At 37.2% G+C, this 17,838-nt stretch overlaps 1 protein-coding gene across 1 annotated transcript in view; it reads left to right on the forward strand.

Moving 5' to 3' along the window:
* The first annotated feature begins 265 nt into the window (after positions 1-265).
* Positions 266-17,838, forward strand: part of LOC148012706 (protein NRT1/ PTR FAMILY 3.1-like) — a 34,355-nt gene continuing 16,782 nt past the window's right edge. The window contains exons 1-6 of the mRNA XM_087669196.1: positions 266-419; positions 586-687; positions 863-1,080; positions 12,755-13,290; positions 13,682-13,901; positions 14,094-14,242. Coding sequence (XP_087525322.1) covers positions 266-419; positions 586-687; positions 863-1,080; positions 12,755-13,290; positions 13,682-13,901; positions 14,094-14,242 — 1,379 coding nt within the window. The remainder of the gene's footprint in view (positions 420-585; positions 688-862; positions 1,081-12,754; positions 13,291-13,681; positions 13,902-14,093; positions 14,243-17,838) is intronic.

A 17,838-nucleotide genomic window follows, 5' to 3' on the forward strand; every position in this document is an offset into this window, starting at 1 on the left:
ACAATGCGCCGATCACCAGCTCAGCCGGCGACCGAGATCTCCTGCGTGCGAGCTTCGCATCTTTTCGAAGCCGGCTTTCATTCATAGGAGCTGACGGACGACACCTATATTTATCCAGCACTGACGAAACCAGGCTAGCTGCTAAAGATAGTTATATCTCTCCCTTTCACGCTAGGTCATTTGATTATTGCCACTTCAAATAACCAAAGTAATTAAGGCGTACCTCACTCTACTGCATGTGGTTGATCTTCATCAATCTGTAGCGATGGATAATCCGGCATGTCCGGCTACACGAGCTGATTTTCGTGCAGCATCGACTAATCCGCCTTCCATGTTTGATCTCAATGGTAATCAAGGCAATGCAGATGCTAGAGAGGATGGATCCAGAAAAGCTCATTTGGAACAGTGGAGCATCTCCTGTAAGCTGCTCGAGTGTTTTCTAAACGTGCTAATCAGTTCTCTTATAAGAAATGTGTCTGTGTGTGTGTGAGTATTATTAAGCAAACTACCTTAGCTGTGTGCCTAATTTTATGTATGTCGAAGCATGATGTACGATGATCATGATGATCTATGATGGTGATGCAGTGAAGTTTAATCATAATGATGAGCAACTCAGTACTGTCAACGAGGGTGGATCGAGCAGATCAAGCCATCCGGGAGGGTGGAGGAGCATGCCATATATCCTCTGTAAGCTGGTTAAGCATCTTCTGAGCGTAATTCTACGTAAATGTACTCTAGACGCAATAAAGCATCAGCATTGCTTGCATCACACGAGAGAGAGAGAGCGCTACCGTAATTGCAGAACTATGCTAGTCTTGTATTTAGCATGCATGAACCCCAATGGGGATGTATGATTCTGCAGTAAGCGAGATGGTTGAGAGATTTGCATCGAGTGCTATTGGCCTTAACTTCATCTCGTACTTGATGGGGGAGTACGGGATGGGGCAGGTGCGGGCGGCGTCCATCCTAGCGGCTGTGTCGGGCACTGCCAACCTCACGCCATTGCTTGGCGCCTTCCTTTCTGAAGTCTACCTGGGCCGCTTCTACTCCTTGATCATCGGATCGGTATCCAACCTCTTCGTAAGTACTCGCACCATACATAGAACTGTAGGTTTTGGTTTTAAAGCAGCAACACATCGTACAAGCTTATATTGAGACGTGATAGATATGCTATATTTGCAAGCTCCGAGGTCCATGGATACTGTGAATGATTAGGTTAATATTGTTACCGCTGTTCGCAAAGCTCATGCTTGTACATGGAGGGTTAGCTGCCAATGTTGTTGTAGACCAAGTTGTGTAAATAAGTACATTGGTTGAAACCTTCCATACATCTCTTTGAGGTATCTTTCAAAGCTCATATCTTCTCAAAAAAAATTTAAGAAGGTAGATGCTACTCATACCAAGTTATTTCGGGCTCATATAATCGTGCTAAATGGCCGGTTTTCATAAGTGTGCACATTAGGGTAAGGGGGGCAATACTAAGCTACTAGCACGTACAAGTCCCCCTTCAATTCTTAAGAGTGAGTAGTTTTTTATGAGTTCCTTTTGTACATAGTTCCCTTGGATAAATTCACTTCAAACGAGCTATCGATCTTTTATGTGGTCAAAGATTGCAACTCGCTAAGATTAGTAGAGTAAGGGGCGGTATTCAGCTAATAACAAGCACATGTCACCCTTCAATAATTAAGAATGAGTGGTTTCAATGCTAGACTTCTATGTCATCAAAGATCACACCTCATTGAGATATTTACTTGAGTAGAAAAAGCGTGCAAAAGCATAAAGTTGTGAGCCAATAAAGAGCACAATACACCATGTGGCAACTCAATGCTCAATTGTAAATGCTCAATTGTAATATGGACTGAGTGGCAACAATGATATCACTACTTTTACACCCTCCCACTTGGACAAGGGGGTCAAGAAGCCTTTCTACAAAACCACATGTGGTGTCCTTTTAATACCCATTTGATTTCGTCATATTGCACTAGAATCCACGTTTTGATTCATTAAAGTCTTGTCCTTGTCACACTCTTGGACTAGCACATTGCAAACCCATGGCTGTAACCTTTGATGGGCTACTCTTGGACAACTTTGGTTACATCAAAGTGCATGATCTTCTTGAATGGTTCATGAGCAGCTTCCAGTGTTTGTTGAAGATTCACCTAAATCATGCAAAATATTGCTTCATCACTTGATCTAATATAATTATAAGACAAGATAGGGATGCAATGGGGAGAATGACCACTATCATACTATCAATCCCTTTGTCCTTGTGCAATTGTGGATTCCAATTAGGGGAGTGGATGCTAGATTATTGCCCCTTTCACCCTATCTAGTTAACATAATTTCACCTTCAAATCCAACTAATACCAAAGATGACTAGTTGGCTAAAGTGTCCTACGTGGATTCACTTCTAAGTTCATTATGTTTTTATAAGGCATTAATTGGGCGAATTTTTTGTGAAATTTTTCTTTTAGATAGTGCTAATCAAAATAAAGCATGTATCTATATATGATCCATAATTTATTCTTCCATTAGATAATTCTAATCGAAATACAGCATACATCTTTCTATAGATACTAGGAGGGAGAACTGTATCTATCTTGAGTTCTATGCTTCTTCATTTTGTAAACTCTACATGAAAATGGTTTGGAGAAAGACATTCTAGTTTGATTGGTTATGTCCATCGTGGATCATAACACATATATAAATAGATAAGATGTATTGAATTATTGTGAACTATAGAGAGATTCGAGATAAGGGATGTCTATACAACAATTCTTCTACATAGGGAGTGCTTAAATTCTAGTAGGAAAGAGTGTATATATAGAGAGACCCTTCTACATTAGGCTATATAAATGAAAAAAAAATGTATACATGGCCTGTCTTTATAGGGGACTGCATACACATGATAAATATTGCCTTAATATATTGACAAAATAGCCACTACCATAGGTTGTCAATTTAAAAAAATCTAAAAAATATGTATACATGATAAATATTGCCTTAATATTGACAAAATAGCCACTACCATAGGTTGTCAATAGAAAACGTCCAAAAAATATGTATACATGGATTTGTTTATAGGGGGTTTCGTACACATGATAATTACATATCTTAATATACATGGGGTTTCATTAGATGTGGTTGTTATGGAGAAAGTTATTCATAAGACTTATCAAGCTTCTACTCAACATATTGTGGGATTCCTTGTTAAACTTTCCATCATTTCAAAATAAGAAGAAGAATGACATCTCACAATTAAAAGCAAGAGGAAAGATAAGCTTTAAGCTTAGGTGGAAAGTTTATTTACCTTTCATCAGACTATGTTGTAACTAGATATTCTATCGCAAAAAGACAGATATGCTCTCAGCCTCCAACATAGGAGTATAGTATACCCCTATCTATATTCATGTGTTGTTTTGTTTTAACAGAATGTTTGCTTATACATCCTACTTTCTTTCATTCTTGACATATCTTCCAACTAAGTTCACATACTTACCTAAAATTTAATCTCACACTCACTTCTTTAAACCTTCGTCAAGGTCATATCATTTTTATCTCACTTCAATAGGAAAATGTTTCAACTTAATTGTATATCTATATCTTCTTTGCATTGTCTCCTTTTATTCGTCTAGTTCACCTTCTTTCTCCTTAGATTCTTCACAATCCATCTTCTTCACACTAGAGCTTGTTCACTTTCTTGCCATAACCTACATGTGTTTTTATCTCCTTCATAACTAGTTCATCTAATCCTCCATGATTGCCATGAAAATTTTATTGACCAATAGTTGTAGCTACTAGGACTATTTAGAGGATTGGTGCAATGATAGATCTCACCGTCTCACTAACCTTTTTGCAACTTAGGAACCTCAAAATCCTTCTTTTTTACAGACAATGATAGTTGGATCTATGCTTTTGCATATGGTTTCCACTATCCAAGCTACAACTAAGACAACTATCACTTCCTATCTCTCCAAATCCTTGTAGGACAAGATCAATTCTTTGACTTTCTAGTTGAGCAAGGGGTTAGAGAATTTGGCTTTAGAGAAGGCCGCTATGAGTGACATTCACAAAAAATGACCATAACCATTGTTGAATGGGTTCACAAAAGGTAACTATTCAAGATCCTGAAGCTAAGATTGTAGCCTCTCAAAAAGGTGATGTCACCCATAGCTTGGAGCGTGATCATGCTTTTTTTGAGATGGTTGGATAAGCTCTCTAACTGTGAAGGTGAAGTTCAACAAGCCCATATTACAATTGCATCTAAACAAAAGAAAATTCAAGAGTTATAAAGTTGTATAATTGTGTTATTAGTTTGTCAATTCCTCCTCCTACTCTTGTGGTTTGTGTTGAATTTCCCTATAGAGTTTATATTGATAATCTTCAGAGGTCGGTTAGGTTACACTCTAAATTGCTCATTTTCACGTCCTCCTTGGCCACCATGTTGACCTAGTTTTAGATTCATTAACATTTTCAATGGTTGCAATAAATTAATCTTGAGTTTGTTTAATATCTAGCTAGTTTGAGCTATATTGATAGTTTAATTTTCTTTAGAGTAGCTAGCAAATAGCTTTCAAATCTCTCTCTCTCTCTCAATCTTCCTTGCTTTGATCTCTCTCTATATATCTCTTCATCAACAAAAAGAAAGAGAGAAGTAAAGAAAAGAGAAAAACAAAGAGAGAAGAGAGAATGCACTTACCTCCATCTCTCTCTTCCTTCCCCTCCCTTCTTCTCTCTATTTCTCTCCCTCCTTCCCTTCGCACTCTCACTCAATGCATCTCGTTGCAAACACAATTAAAGATAGAGAATAAAAAGCTTAAAGAACAAAGACATTGAAAGCAATGTCTCCCCACTTCTCTTTATCTCTCTCTCCCCCCTCTCCCTTTAGTATTATTTCTTTTCCTTCTCTCTCATTTTCTCATTGTTTTCCTATTTCTCTCTCGCTCTCTACTTTTTTTCTCTCTTTCTCCCTCTCTCTCTCTTCTTTTCACTCTCCGTCCTCTCTTTACCTCACCCTTCTTTTCTACCTCATCCTTCTCTCTTCCTTCCCTCTCCCTCTCTCTTTTTCCTTTTCTTTATTTCCTCTCTCTTTGTTTCTCCCCCCCCTCTCCCTCGTTGTTTCTCTCACTCACCCTCCTCTCTCCCTCCCTTCATCTCTCATTTATCTCTTCCTTTTTCTCCCTTGCACACTTCTCTTTCTTCTTCATGTTTAGTAGTGGCAGCAGTGATGGTGGTGATGAACTCCCCCTCTCTCCCTCTCCCTCTCAAAGTTTTAAGCTCTCTCGCTCTCTTTGTCATTCTTTCTCACAAATGTTTTCGGCAAATGTCATGCTCAGGTTTTCAAAACTTTTTCTCAGAGCGGCGTCACTATGTGCATCGCTATGTGCATTGCAAATAGAATTTGTGACGCGAATAGCGACACTTTTAGCAATATTGCTCTTTTTCATGTATGCATCGCAAATAGAATTTGCGACGCTCATAGCGACACCGTTATTTTGCATATATGCATCACAAATAGAATTTGTGATGCTAATAGTGACACTGCTATTTTGTGTCGCAAATGGCCATCAATATTGCCCCATTCCCTTATGTAAATTGACTATCAAGTGTCGTTCATTTTTTCCTTGACACTCCTAGGTTCAGTAATTTAACGAGGGAAGTGTTCTCCTTTACTTAAAGATACAATGGCATAAAGAGTCTCTCCCAAGAATCTTGTCCTTAGTGACTTTGCTTAAAATGTAGAGTTCATGTTGTTCTTACAATACTTCATACATAGGCCCAAATTTGCATGATGTTTTATTCTTGGTTTTACTCCTATTTTTTTGTTATTTCCTAGGAAGCCATTTTGAAAACTGATCACGATTTCCATGTCTAATAGCATTAAGCTCAAATGCAAGGTTTGGAAGAAGCTAGTGATACATAGTATGAAATTTTTATCATCTCAAGCTTTTGCTTAATGTTTGTTTATTCAATTTTATAGTTGTTAATGCACTCTTTCTTTGGTTTTTGTAAATTAAAAAGGGGTCAAAATCAAGTTTCTTATGACTTATTTAATTTTGGGATAAATAATTCTCTTAAATGAATCATGAAATCTAAAAACCAATAGCATGTCACTCTTGCATAAGAAAATATCCTCAAGGACTCTCTACATGCACGTCTGATATCCCACTTTTGACTAGCTAATAAGACTTGTGCATGTGTCAATTTGTTGTCACAAGAAAGCAACTTGATGTTTTAAAAAAACAACTTTAATGATTATAGAGAAGGGTGGCCTCATATTGAAGTATGAACTTTAATCTTGTTTGGGCATTATTATGATTTTCATTTTCTTTTGCCCCAAATATTCAATTTGCAACCCACATTTAGATCTATCATTGGGCCATCCTTACGTCCTAACCTAGTCAAAAGAAAGATGAAAGCCATTACAAAGTAATTGTTTTGGCTTAACCATCAAAATCAAGAAATTAAAGCTCTTAGAAAGTGAATATATTATCATAGATTCTTATCCAATATATGAGAAGTCTCCAAACAAAATCATTTGAGATTCTTAGGGCACATAAGAGCTAGAGTTCTAAAAAACAAAATTATATCTACAATAAGTATCAGCATGTAAGCTTGAATTAAAGTGCTCTAGCAATCTATAGAAGAAAAATAAAGGCTACCTAAAGGCTGAAGTGTGGCTAAATTGTGCTTGCCAATGCATAATACATCCTACTTATCCTTTTGAAAACATACTATAAAGTCCATAAGCATGCTTATGATCAACTCAAAGTGTATCTATGTCTAATTGAGAATATGGAAGTAAAGGAGGAAGTAGTTGTGGAGATATAATTGGTATTACTCCCTTCCAATCCCATGAAAACTTATTTCAAGAAGAAAGTATGGTGTTGACCTTTTATAAGAGCCATGCAAAATGTTCCAAAATGGTAACAAAACCCCAATCCATAATGGACAACCTTGGGCTAGGAAGATAGTGCATTTGGGGATGATCCTTCCGCTCTAGCCTAGATCATATGAGGAAAAAGAGAATAAGCCAAATAAATTGATTACAAAGGGTAAAGATGATAAGCCCACAATGTTCATTACAACAATCAAGTCACCTTTAGAAGCATGTAGTAGCAAAACATATAACATAGCATGAATGACTATAGAAGTATAATAAACTTGGCCCTTGTACTTATGCTTTTGGACATGTAAGCAATTCATATCACCTGAAGTAGAAACTCTATCCAAGGAACATAAGAGAGCAACTACAACTGGTTGAGCACTTAAAGAGTAAACTTGCATCAGATTTGTAACAACCACTACAACAAAAAGGCCTCTTAGACGCACTTTTAGATGCAATTTTTGAATATAGAGAAAATCTTATGGGCTCGTCTATCCGCCCGTCTATTTGTGCGTCTACAGATTCGCATCTATAATCGCATGTATAAAGGAATTTACACGCAAAAATAGACGCGCAACAGACGCACATATACATGTGTGAATACAAGTGCATTAAAAAAACCAAAATTTTTATTTATTTAATTTATTCCGTGCGTCTACCAGTTCGTCTATCTGGCAAATTAGACGGGCATATAGACACGCCCGTAGACGCACTTTTACAAGCACCCATAGATACGAACGGAAAACAAAAAATCTCATTTTTTAAAAAAAATTATATTGAATTTCTTTTTTAAATTTGATTATCTAGCGCGTGTATGAGCGCATGTACTCTGCATTTTTGACGCGCTTATAAACGTGCGTTTTCTGCAATTTAGACGTGCGGATAGACGCGCAAAACAGAACTGGAAAAAAAAGTCCCAAACATCAGATTGTGCATTTGGGAAAAAGACAATGGATCTAAAAGCACGAGAGTTGAAAATAAAAGTCCATGTATCCATTATAGATCAAAAGCATTTACATGGGGAGTTTAAGTACTTGCAACCTAAAGCATGGCTGCAAGCAGTAGGCTCAAAGATGGATAATACATATACAAGAAAACAAGGCCATAGAGGAGGTATAGTGCTCCTCTACGAATCTGAAGAAGAAACATCTTCGCTAGCACCACCATGACTACTAGCGTCGCTATCCCTCTCCTCGCTATGCTCCACATTCCGGTTCACCTACACACACAAAAGATCAAGGTTGCTTACGTAGACATGGTGGAGAAAAAGTTATAATTAGCTATACTTTTAATAGGAAAGTAAGAAAAACATACCTCCTCTGGCTGTCGCATCCTCATAGCCCGGTTGTATTGCTCCTCAGTGATGAGACCCTCCTCATAGAAGTGAAGCCATGTGGCTGTATGGTCATGGTCTCGATGGTAACCTACCTCTCTAGGAGTAGGTATGATCCTACCAACGATAGTAGTTTGCAAAACAATCGTGATATATACAAATAATTATGAGACACAATGTATTAGAATAAATTATATAAAGAATTGAAAGAAACATAAATTTTAAAAAACTAGAAATCAAAATATACTTACAAACTCTGCCCCCCACGACTCTCTATCGCCTGATCCGTAATGCGACGATCCCATGGTTTCCATTTGGATGCGTCGCGCCTCTGCGTGCTGGCGACTTTTCACTTTCTCTACTGCTTTCTTCTTGGCTTTCTTCCACTCTATGCAGTGGCACATAGGTGGTTGGCTATAGGCTCCACGCCCCTCCTCCTGCCTCCGCAGTAAGTCCCTCACGCATATCATGAGGTGGGATCTTTTTTTGTGAAGCAAATCCCTCACTTTTGTGCGTCCCCAATCATCCGAGAATCGCTGACCCTCAAGATTTGGGTACCTCCTATGGATTGCCCTCAACATCTCCTGCCACAAGCCGCTTTTCTGATTTTTTAAGTAGACGAAACAATCTTTATACGTCACATGCACGGCGCAAAAGAAGACAATAATGTGATTGTCGATGATATTGATGAAGTTATTGAGCAATATAGCAACACATCTGATAGTGGGATAGACTTATTTGTTTCATTACCTCTTGGTAACATAGACCTAGAAGTAGATAGTTTAGCAAGGGCTGATCTCATTGAAGATGAGATGGATCATTCACTGTAACATACTTAATTTGCTTAATGATTCAATGTGTATTCTTAATTCTATGGTTTTTATCATGTGCACACGTGCATACTCAAGAATCAATAGTCAAGTTTAAAGCTAAATTGAATTTTTCATAATAAAAAGGAAGTATTTTTTATCATCTTCAAGTAGAGAAATTACGAGATACATATTGCAATGCTTGCTACTAATTGTATAATAAGGTTTCTGTCGCTTGCCACTAATTACTTATATCAAGCTTGTCAACTGGAGGAACTGCCATTCATTAGAGAGCAATGCAAAAATAATTATTAACTCTGGTTTTTTTATTCAATGATTCAATGTGTATTCTTAATTCTATGGTTTTTATCATGCGCACAAGTGCATACTCAAGAATCAATTTCAGGTGGTTAAATAATTATTAACTCTGGTTTTTTTATTATATTAAGTCCAATTTTAGGTGGTTGAATAATTGCGCGTCTGGAGGCGCGTCTATATTGGCGTCTATTTATGCGGATATATGGACGCAAAATTCGCGTCTATTTACACGCTCTTTTACACGCACATATAGATGCAATGATAGACGCGCCCGACTTTGCGCGTCTAGCATGCACATCTATGCCTCGTTTCTGTTGTAGTGAATTGTGATTATTTTATGTGACTTTTCTTAAGTTTTTTCATGTCTAGACAATAAATTTAACAATTTTGGAAAGCTTACTTATAAAGCTACAAAATTGCACAACCTCAAGTACATACTCTCATTATACCTCATCAAAAGCTTTCAAACATTAATTTGGACATGAAATTAATTTTGCATAGGATCAAAAGATATATTTTGTAGTTATAGCACAATTGAAAATTTCATCATGCATGGACATTCCTTCAAGAAACAATATTTCAAGTGATGAACAAGACATGCAATAGATTATTCAATAACTAAGTGAATAATCGTAGCCAACATCATTAACATATGCGTGTTTGGAAAAATAAAAAAATATACCATTCCTATAGCCATCATCTAAATAAAATTCATCTTGTTGGTAATGCATATAACACTAATTTTTAGATTGACTAACTAATAAGGAAATAGAAGTATATATGAGGTAATATCAAAGTTTACAACCTTTATATTTTTATACCAATTCACCCACAATGTAATTATTGTCCAAATTTTATTGTTCATGAGTTAAAACATATGAGATAGGACTTGGATATTCTCTTGTAGCCCACATATGTGAATGCATGTCATTAGAGTGAGAAAACAAGATTAGATATGTAAAAGAATATCTTCAACACATGCTACATATGTATGTATGTCACTGTGTGTGTATGCATAGTATGTGCATGTGTATGTCTACATGAACGTATACATAATATACCTAGAACGTATATATATATTTATGTATTTGTATATGTATATGTTTATTAAGGCATGTGTGTGTGTCCACATATACACACTCATGCACACATGTGCACCAAACCAAGAAATAAGGTATTGATTATGTTTGACAAACATATCCAATAGCACCCTACCACATCCAAATAGGTATCATGAAACAAAGCCAAAGCCCAACATCACAAAGAGTAGTCTATGGATCAACTAATATTAGTTTAATACAAGTCCACGCATGGTTTTCTAAACCTTTTGAAGATTCAAACAATTTGAAATAAAATTGACTTTTCTTCAAAATTCAACTTCACAATCTCAACCAAAATATCTTTGTTGTATGCACATACGTTAGGCCCATAAATTTAACAACACATGCTTGAGTTTCATCACTCTCAAAAGACTATTTGCTAGATCTTTGCAAGAGAAGAGAGGTCTTATTCTACTAGAATATTGAAAGTCCAACTCACCAAAATACTAAAGTTCATGGTTAGAAGGAAATGACTTATATGCATATTAGTACATATTGGTTTCATGTGCACATATATAGATACAAAGCAATTGATGTGCCAACTTACATTGAAACCAAAAGTTCTCTATAAATCATGATGATCATCACAAAGAGAGACTACTAAAATGACTCCTTACAATGCTTTGGTAAGTGAGGGTAAGACTTCAATTAGAATTGATAAATCAATAGCTAATGTCATCTTACATTGAAAAAAACTTCTTATATGTGCACTTCTTTAGGAAGTAACCAAAATATCCACAAGAAAAACAAAAAGGTTGTAGTCCACACCATAAGAAAGAAATATATGGAGTGTAAAATTATTATTCTTTGAACCTACATAAGAGAATTATTCCTATAAGCGTATTCCACATTAGACAAGCAATGTTTGTTAGCTCTTCTAGCTTCAACCTCCTAGCAATGCCTTCTAGTAATTTGTTGAAAACTAGACTCGAACATGTAGATGTTAAATAAATTGGATCTATGAATGGAATAATTTGTGCTTGGTCATGCAATATTTTCTTACAAAAAAGGGCCCAAAAGTTTTAAAGTACTTTAAAAATTCCAAACAAACCAAGGAACTCAAGAATCTATAGATTCCTTACAATACCCAATGATCATAACTCTCAACTTGGGATTAATCAAAGAACATTGTGTTTCTGTGTATGTACATAATTGAAAATGTGCATGTATATGTGGATCCATATGTACATATAAAATCATGCCATGCACATGCATGGTACATCATGTATTTGTTAAATTTAAACTAGCTGCATGTAATTTCATTAGTAATATCAACTCCAAAAACTATCTAATGTACTTATTTCCCTAGCATGTCAAGTACTCCCTTTTTCCTTTTAGGCTCTAGCCTTTGCACCATTACCACTTCAATTGGTAGTATATCCTTCCATTTGGATCTATTTTTCACCTTTTGTCTTACCATAGTAAGTGCTTATCCTATACAATAAACTAGTTCATGACCATATCAATTTAAAAGGGAGCACTATCAAAGGACCATGTACCAAAAGCAATATTTGATGAAGGTGTCTCCTACCTATTGGTAAGATCATTTCCACATTTCTTGTGGAGACATGGTATGCTATGGATTCCCAACTAGATGTGTGGAGGCAATTTGCAACTCAATATGCTTTGATCACTCTTGTGGAGACCTAGTATGTTATGGATTGCCAACTAGATGTGTGTAGAGGTAATTGACAACTCAATATGCTTTGATCACTCTTCTCTTGGAGACAATGTGTTATGGACTGCCAACTATATGTGTGTAGGAGCAATTGACAACTCAGTAGCTTGGTGTTTGGTCTTATGGCCCGTTCGAACTCTTTTTCTAGAGACACAGTATGTTATGGAGTGCCAACCACATGTGTGTAGAGGCCATTCACAATTGAGCAAGTTAATGTTTGGTCACGTACTTTATTGAAAAGTATATTATCTATGCCCACTTAAGTAACACTTTTGTTTATATATGGGAATGTGTACACTCTGTCTCATGGATAAACGTATCAGTTGTTTATCTTTCCAATCATCAATTTATGGCTCAATAAGTAGCCAAGCCTTCCACATAGACGAATGAAGCTAATAACCAAAGTAGTGCATGCAATAATACAAGGAATTTATGACCCTCCTTATATGTTTGGATTTGGAGGAAGTATGCTAAACCCAAATAAGTTGCAAGTAATATGGAATCGAAAACATATGTTCCATGCATGTTAGTTAATATTGTCAAGTAAATGGTCAATACAATTGTGAATGCATGTATGAAGCAATTTTTTGACCGAAACCTAACGTTTTAATGTCAGCATTTGCATTTCAGGAATCTGTACTTCTTATCCTCACAGCCACTTGCCCTTCCCTCAGACCAAGAGCCCATCAACAAGCATCAGCAAGTCAAGTTGCATTTCTCATGTTTGCCTTGGGGTTCACTACTATTTCTGCTGCATTTCTACGGCCATGCACGTATGCATTTGGAATTGACCAGTTTGAGCAAGCAGATATGCCACTCAAAGATCTTAAGAATCAAATAGCAAGTTTTTTCAATTGGCATTTCTTTTCACTGCATATAGCCTATTTGGCTAGTGCAACTATTCTTGTCTACGTACAAGACAATACAGGCTGGGTATGGGGTTTCTCTATATCGGGAGGAGGTGTTCTAATTGCCATCTTCGTATTTCTCATTGGTAGTAAGACATATCGACATGCTCCTCTTAGTGGAAGTGCATTCACTTCTTTTGCCCAAGTAATTGTGGCAGCGTTTCACAAGAGACAAAAGGTATCGCCATCAGAACCAGACATGCTATATTATGGAAACGAGATACATGATGATGATCTTCCTCACACAAAGCGTATAATGTAAGCGGAGTTTTGGACTTGAATATTGAACTTCTGATTTTAGTAGACTTTGGAATGGCATGTATGTCCCACGTAGAGAGTAAGCAATGAGTGAGAAAGTACTATTGTCGCATGTATCTCTAAGTTATACGTTGTCATGTACTGATATGTATCAGCCTTGGTGAACGTAAGTACTAAATATGTCTGCATGTGTATATGTAGTTTCTCATCGAAATGCCAGCTGTATGTATGTACGCATGCACGTATGTGTATATGTTTATATGCAAGCTTGCATGTATGCATGTTCGAGTGCAAACATAAGCATGAAACTGACATCGAATTTGGAATGCATAATTAGGTACGCATGGTATCTTTTGAGATCACACCTATATTGAAGTATGGATGTATGCAGGTGGCTAGATAAAGCAGCCATAGTGAGCGATGAGGATTTGGATGCAGAGGGTAAGGTGAGGAACCCCTACAGGCTGTGCAGGGTGAGCCAGGTGGAGGAACTGAAGGCGGTGATGGGGTTAGCGCCACTGTGGGGCGTGAATCCTCTCAGGACAAGGATCTCGCAGATAGGAAACCTTGGAAAAGTCCACAAACCAAGTAACAAACAGCAACAAAGCAAGGCAAACAGGAAAAGGACAAAGGCCCCCAACCAAAGAAAGAAAGAAAGAAAAAAAAAAAAAAAAAAAAAAAAAAAAAAAAAAAAAAAAAAAAAAAAAAAAAAAAAAAAAAAAAAAAAAAAAAAAAAAAAAAAAAAAAAAAAAAAAAAAAAAATTTTTTTTTTTTTTTTTTTTTTTTTTTTTTTTTTTTTTTTTTTTCTGGTGGAGTCGGAGCGCCGCCGGCGCGCCCTCGCCTCTCACGCTCAAATCTCCGTCTTATGGCTGCTCCCGCAGTACTGCCTCCATGGATTGGCAGCCTCGTTGCATGGTGTCGGTCTGCTCGAGTTCTTATACGACCAGCTCCCGTACAACATGCGCAACATGGCAGGTCATCCTTATCGACTTTCTTATTTTCGACGTTTCATGGGTTTTGTCATGTTTTGTCCTCTATGGATTTTTGTCAATTACGTTTGCAAAATTGCATTTTCTACTTTCTTATTTTCGACCTTTGATGAATTTTCTAGTGGTTGTCCTCTATGGATTTTTCTCAATTACGTTTGCAAAATTGCATATTCTGAATACGCTAATAACTATCCACCTTAGAAGTATCTTGAGTTTGTTACCAGCACTTCATAACTACACACGTACTGCACTAATCACTCACTCACGAATACAAATTTTGTTTTTATTTTTTGAGTAAGATGCCTAATCAAGCTCAAAGGCAGAACCCTGTGCCACTAGCTACGATTTCGCTACTTCCTTTAGGAACATATTCCTTGGAAAACTCGGTTTACTACCCAAATGGTGGAGCGTGGGTAGGCACGTAGCACCCCGGATCAAGGGTCCGGTGTTGGACTCTCACAAGCTAAAACTGCCAATCTCGGTGGATTCCTTTAAAGGGATGCCATACCCCAAGGTTGGGAGCCGTTTCGAAGGACGAATACACACTCTCTCACTCACTCACTCACAAACGTGTACACACACTCTATATACTCTCGGCCCTCCCATCCTATATTTTGAGGTGCAACGGTAGCCTACATAGTTCTTTTGAAGCATCAACGTAAATTTTATTACAAGATAGAGAGATGTAAATTTTATTATGAGGAGATAGAGAGAATGTGTGTAATGTCTTTGTTAACTCATTCAAGGGGATTGAAGGCACAAATTTGACATCTTCTAATATTAAAGTGCACATTATACAGAAATGTGTGTCTTGCAAAGGGAAAATTCTATTACCTATAGACTATAATATATATCATATATCCTATCCTATAATCTCCTTTCTCCTTATATAATATTATGGAAAATTTTGGGGAAGTACCACATGTCACACGCAAAGCCCCCTGCAAGACATGCTCTACGCTTGCCATCCGACCTACCTGACTCTGACGCAAAGCGTCGAGCACTAGGCATGATGCACCTAGTGTACATTATTAGAAGGTTTTAGAATCTCACCTTGTGGCAACAAGACAAAAGCTAAATCTCTATCATGTAACAACACAAGCAAAGTGCATGAAAGTAGGAGCAGAGAGAGAGAGAGATAGAGAGAGCATTAATAAACATTACATAAGAGAATCTTAATAAATCATTATCATAATTACCATATTCATAAGAACTACTTGTGATATTAATGGAAAAGTAGTTTACAAATTAACTTCACTAACACCAATGCAAAGCACTAACCTAGAGTCACACTTTGCATAGTCTAAGCACTGCATGCCTAGTAGTGTATAAAACTTCACAATTTTCAAGCCTCACAAGACTCTTGAACATGGGATTTAGAAAAGCACCTCTCCAACTTAGAGAATCTATTTTGAATTAAATATGCATTCAAGATTTATATATTAATCATTGTATAGATTTGGGTGGTATTAATATGTTGCTTGCCAACCATGCAAGCTCTCTCTCTCTCTCTCTCTCTCTCTCTCTCTCTCTCTCTCTCTCTCTCTCAAACTAAAAGTGTTGCCTAGCTCAAACATAGGTAGGAGCATTGTAGATAATGAGATTGTGCGCACATACATAACTTGAGAGGTTCATTATATATAAACCCTGGCCCTATCATATGAGCTCAAAGCCTAAATGTTAAAACTTGTTATTTATGATTTTTTTATGAACAAAACATACCCTTTTCCTATTCACTTTGTGAAGATACCCTTTAAATTACACAGTTTTGTAAATGAAAAAATACCCAAAAAGGAAATTTAAAAGATTAAATCCCTTTTTCTAAATCTATATGATAAGACTTACATATTTTTGAGTGAACCCCACAATATGTATATGTGGCAAAGGTCATTCTTCGTTCACAACTTGCACGAAAAAACACCAGTCAAGTGTAGTAGTAAGCGGGTTATAGGCTGACAACTTGTGCACTATACATTGACTATCCATGGACATTGTAGCTCGACTATTGATGAGCAAGGTGATGGTAGGTCTCCTCCCTCACTACTTACCTTGCTTGCATTTTATCTCTAGACCATTCCATCCATGTTGCCGACTTCTTCACTTCCCTCTACCCCCTAGCCTTGGCACTTTCACTCTCTGTATTGTCTCTAGATTTATCAAAGGCCTTGTCACCTTTCACAAGTTCCTCTATTGCCTCTAGCTTCATCAAATGGTGGAACCAAATAGATTGATCCATGCCATGGATCTCTCCCATGCTACATCATGGCCCCTATAAGCTTACATGGAGGTGCACACAAATCACTATTGTGAACATAAGATGGTGGACCTAAAGTACATATGAGTGTCATGAATGGGAGGAGGTTGATGGGAGTAGCAAGAAATCTAAATGTGTAAGATCTACATGTAAGTCACGTACCATCAAGAGGACACTAGTTGTCCTTGGTGCGCAGATCGGTCGCAGATAGCTCACGTGGTGAATCCCGAAAGGTCCCCAAGAATAAAGTACTCTACTTTTTAGCACAAAAACCCATGTAAAAGCAAGCACGACAAGAGGCAAGAGACAAATTGGGTTCAATCTCCCCCATGCCTTGTGTGAGCGCTTCACAAAGCATGTATTTTATGTATATTTCCAATCTTCATGCTCAATAATAGCCCAATTACAAAAATATGACAAGCTTTTAGCTTTTGAGTTTGCTTTCTACAAAAATAGTAAAATAAAGCTAATGGACGGTGCCCATAGTGTCTGGAACGCCCAATCTCAATGTCCAAATAGAAATAACATATCCAGGCGCATAAGCGCATACAAAATAATAATAAATAATCGATGTCTCAATAGACATAACAAAATATAGGCGTGGCGCCTATCAAAATCTAGTCCAAGAGTCAAAAATCCGCTAGACTCCAATGCTTTCCTCCGCCACTGCTGCTATCTCTACACATCAACTGAAGCATTCACAATCGTTAGTAAATTAATACAATTAAACCGACAAAAGTGAATACTTAGCAGTCTTCAGCTACATAAATAAATCAACTGGTTAGAAATAAATCCTAACCTTAATTTATTACGAGTGCGCACTCTAAACTCATAAACGTTTATTAATTTAATATGCATTTTGCGGAATCACCCGCTATGGAACCACCCATGTACACACTAAATTAATGAAACGCCCGAAAAGGACAGGCGTCCCCATCAACTTCTCGCACAAAGAATCCTCTTTGTGTATGAGCCCCGATCATCTAAGTTTACGGAATCCACCGTAAAACCTCACGGAATCCACCGTGGAATATGCCTCCTGGCATCATACCCCCGGGGTGGGATAGCAATTGACCTCAATTGCTATTAGCTCAATGTGGAGCTAACAGAGTGGGGAAAGCATTTAGGTCTCTAGCGTGCATCCATTGTGCTTCCTCTACAGGATGGTTCTTAAATTTGACTAGATATCTAGAATACCTTCGGCCAGTTCTAGTGGTCATGTAGTCAGTGTATATAATGGCTTCTGGTTCAAGTATTTCAGTCTCTTCTTCTAGTAAAGGTGGGTTTTCATAGACAGGGTGGATA

This window comes from Lygodium microphyllum, chromosome 27 (genome assembly GCF_053477565.2).
Source record: "Lygodium microphyllum isolate KBCC chromosome 27, Lygodium_microphyllum_v1.1.10, whole genome shotgun sequence".
NCBI classification, from domain to species: Eukaryota; Viridiplantae; Streptophyta; class Polypodiopsida; order Schizaeales; family Lygodiaceae; genus Lygodium; species Lygodium microphyllum.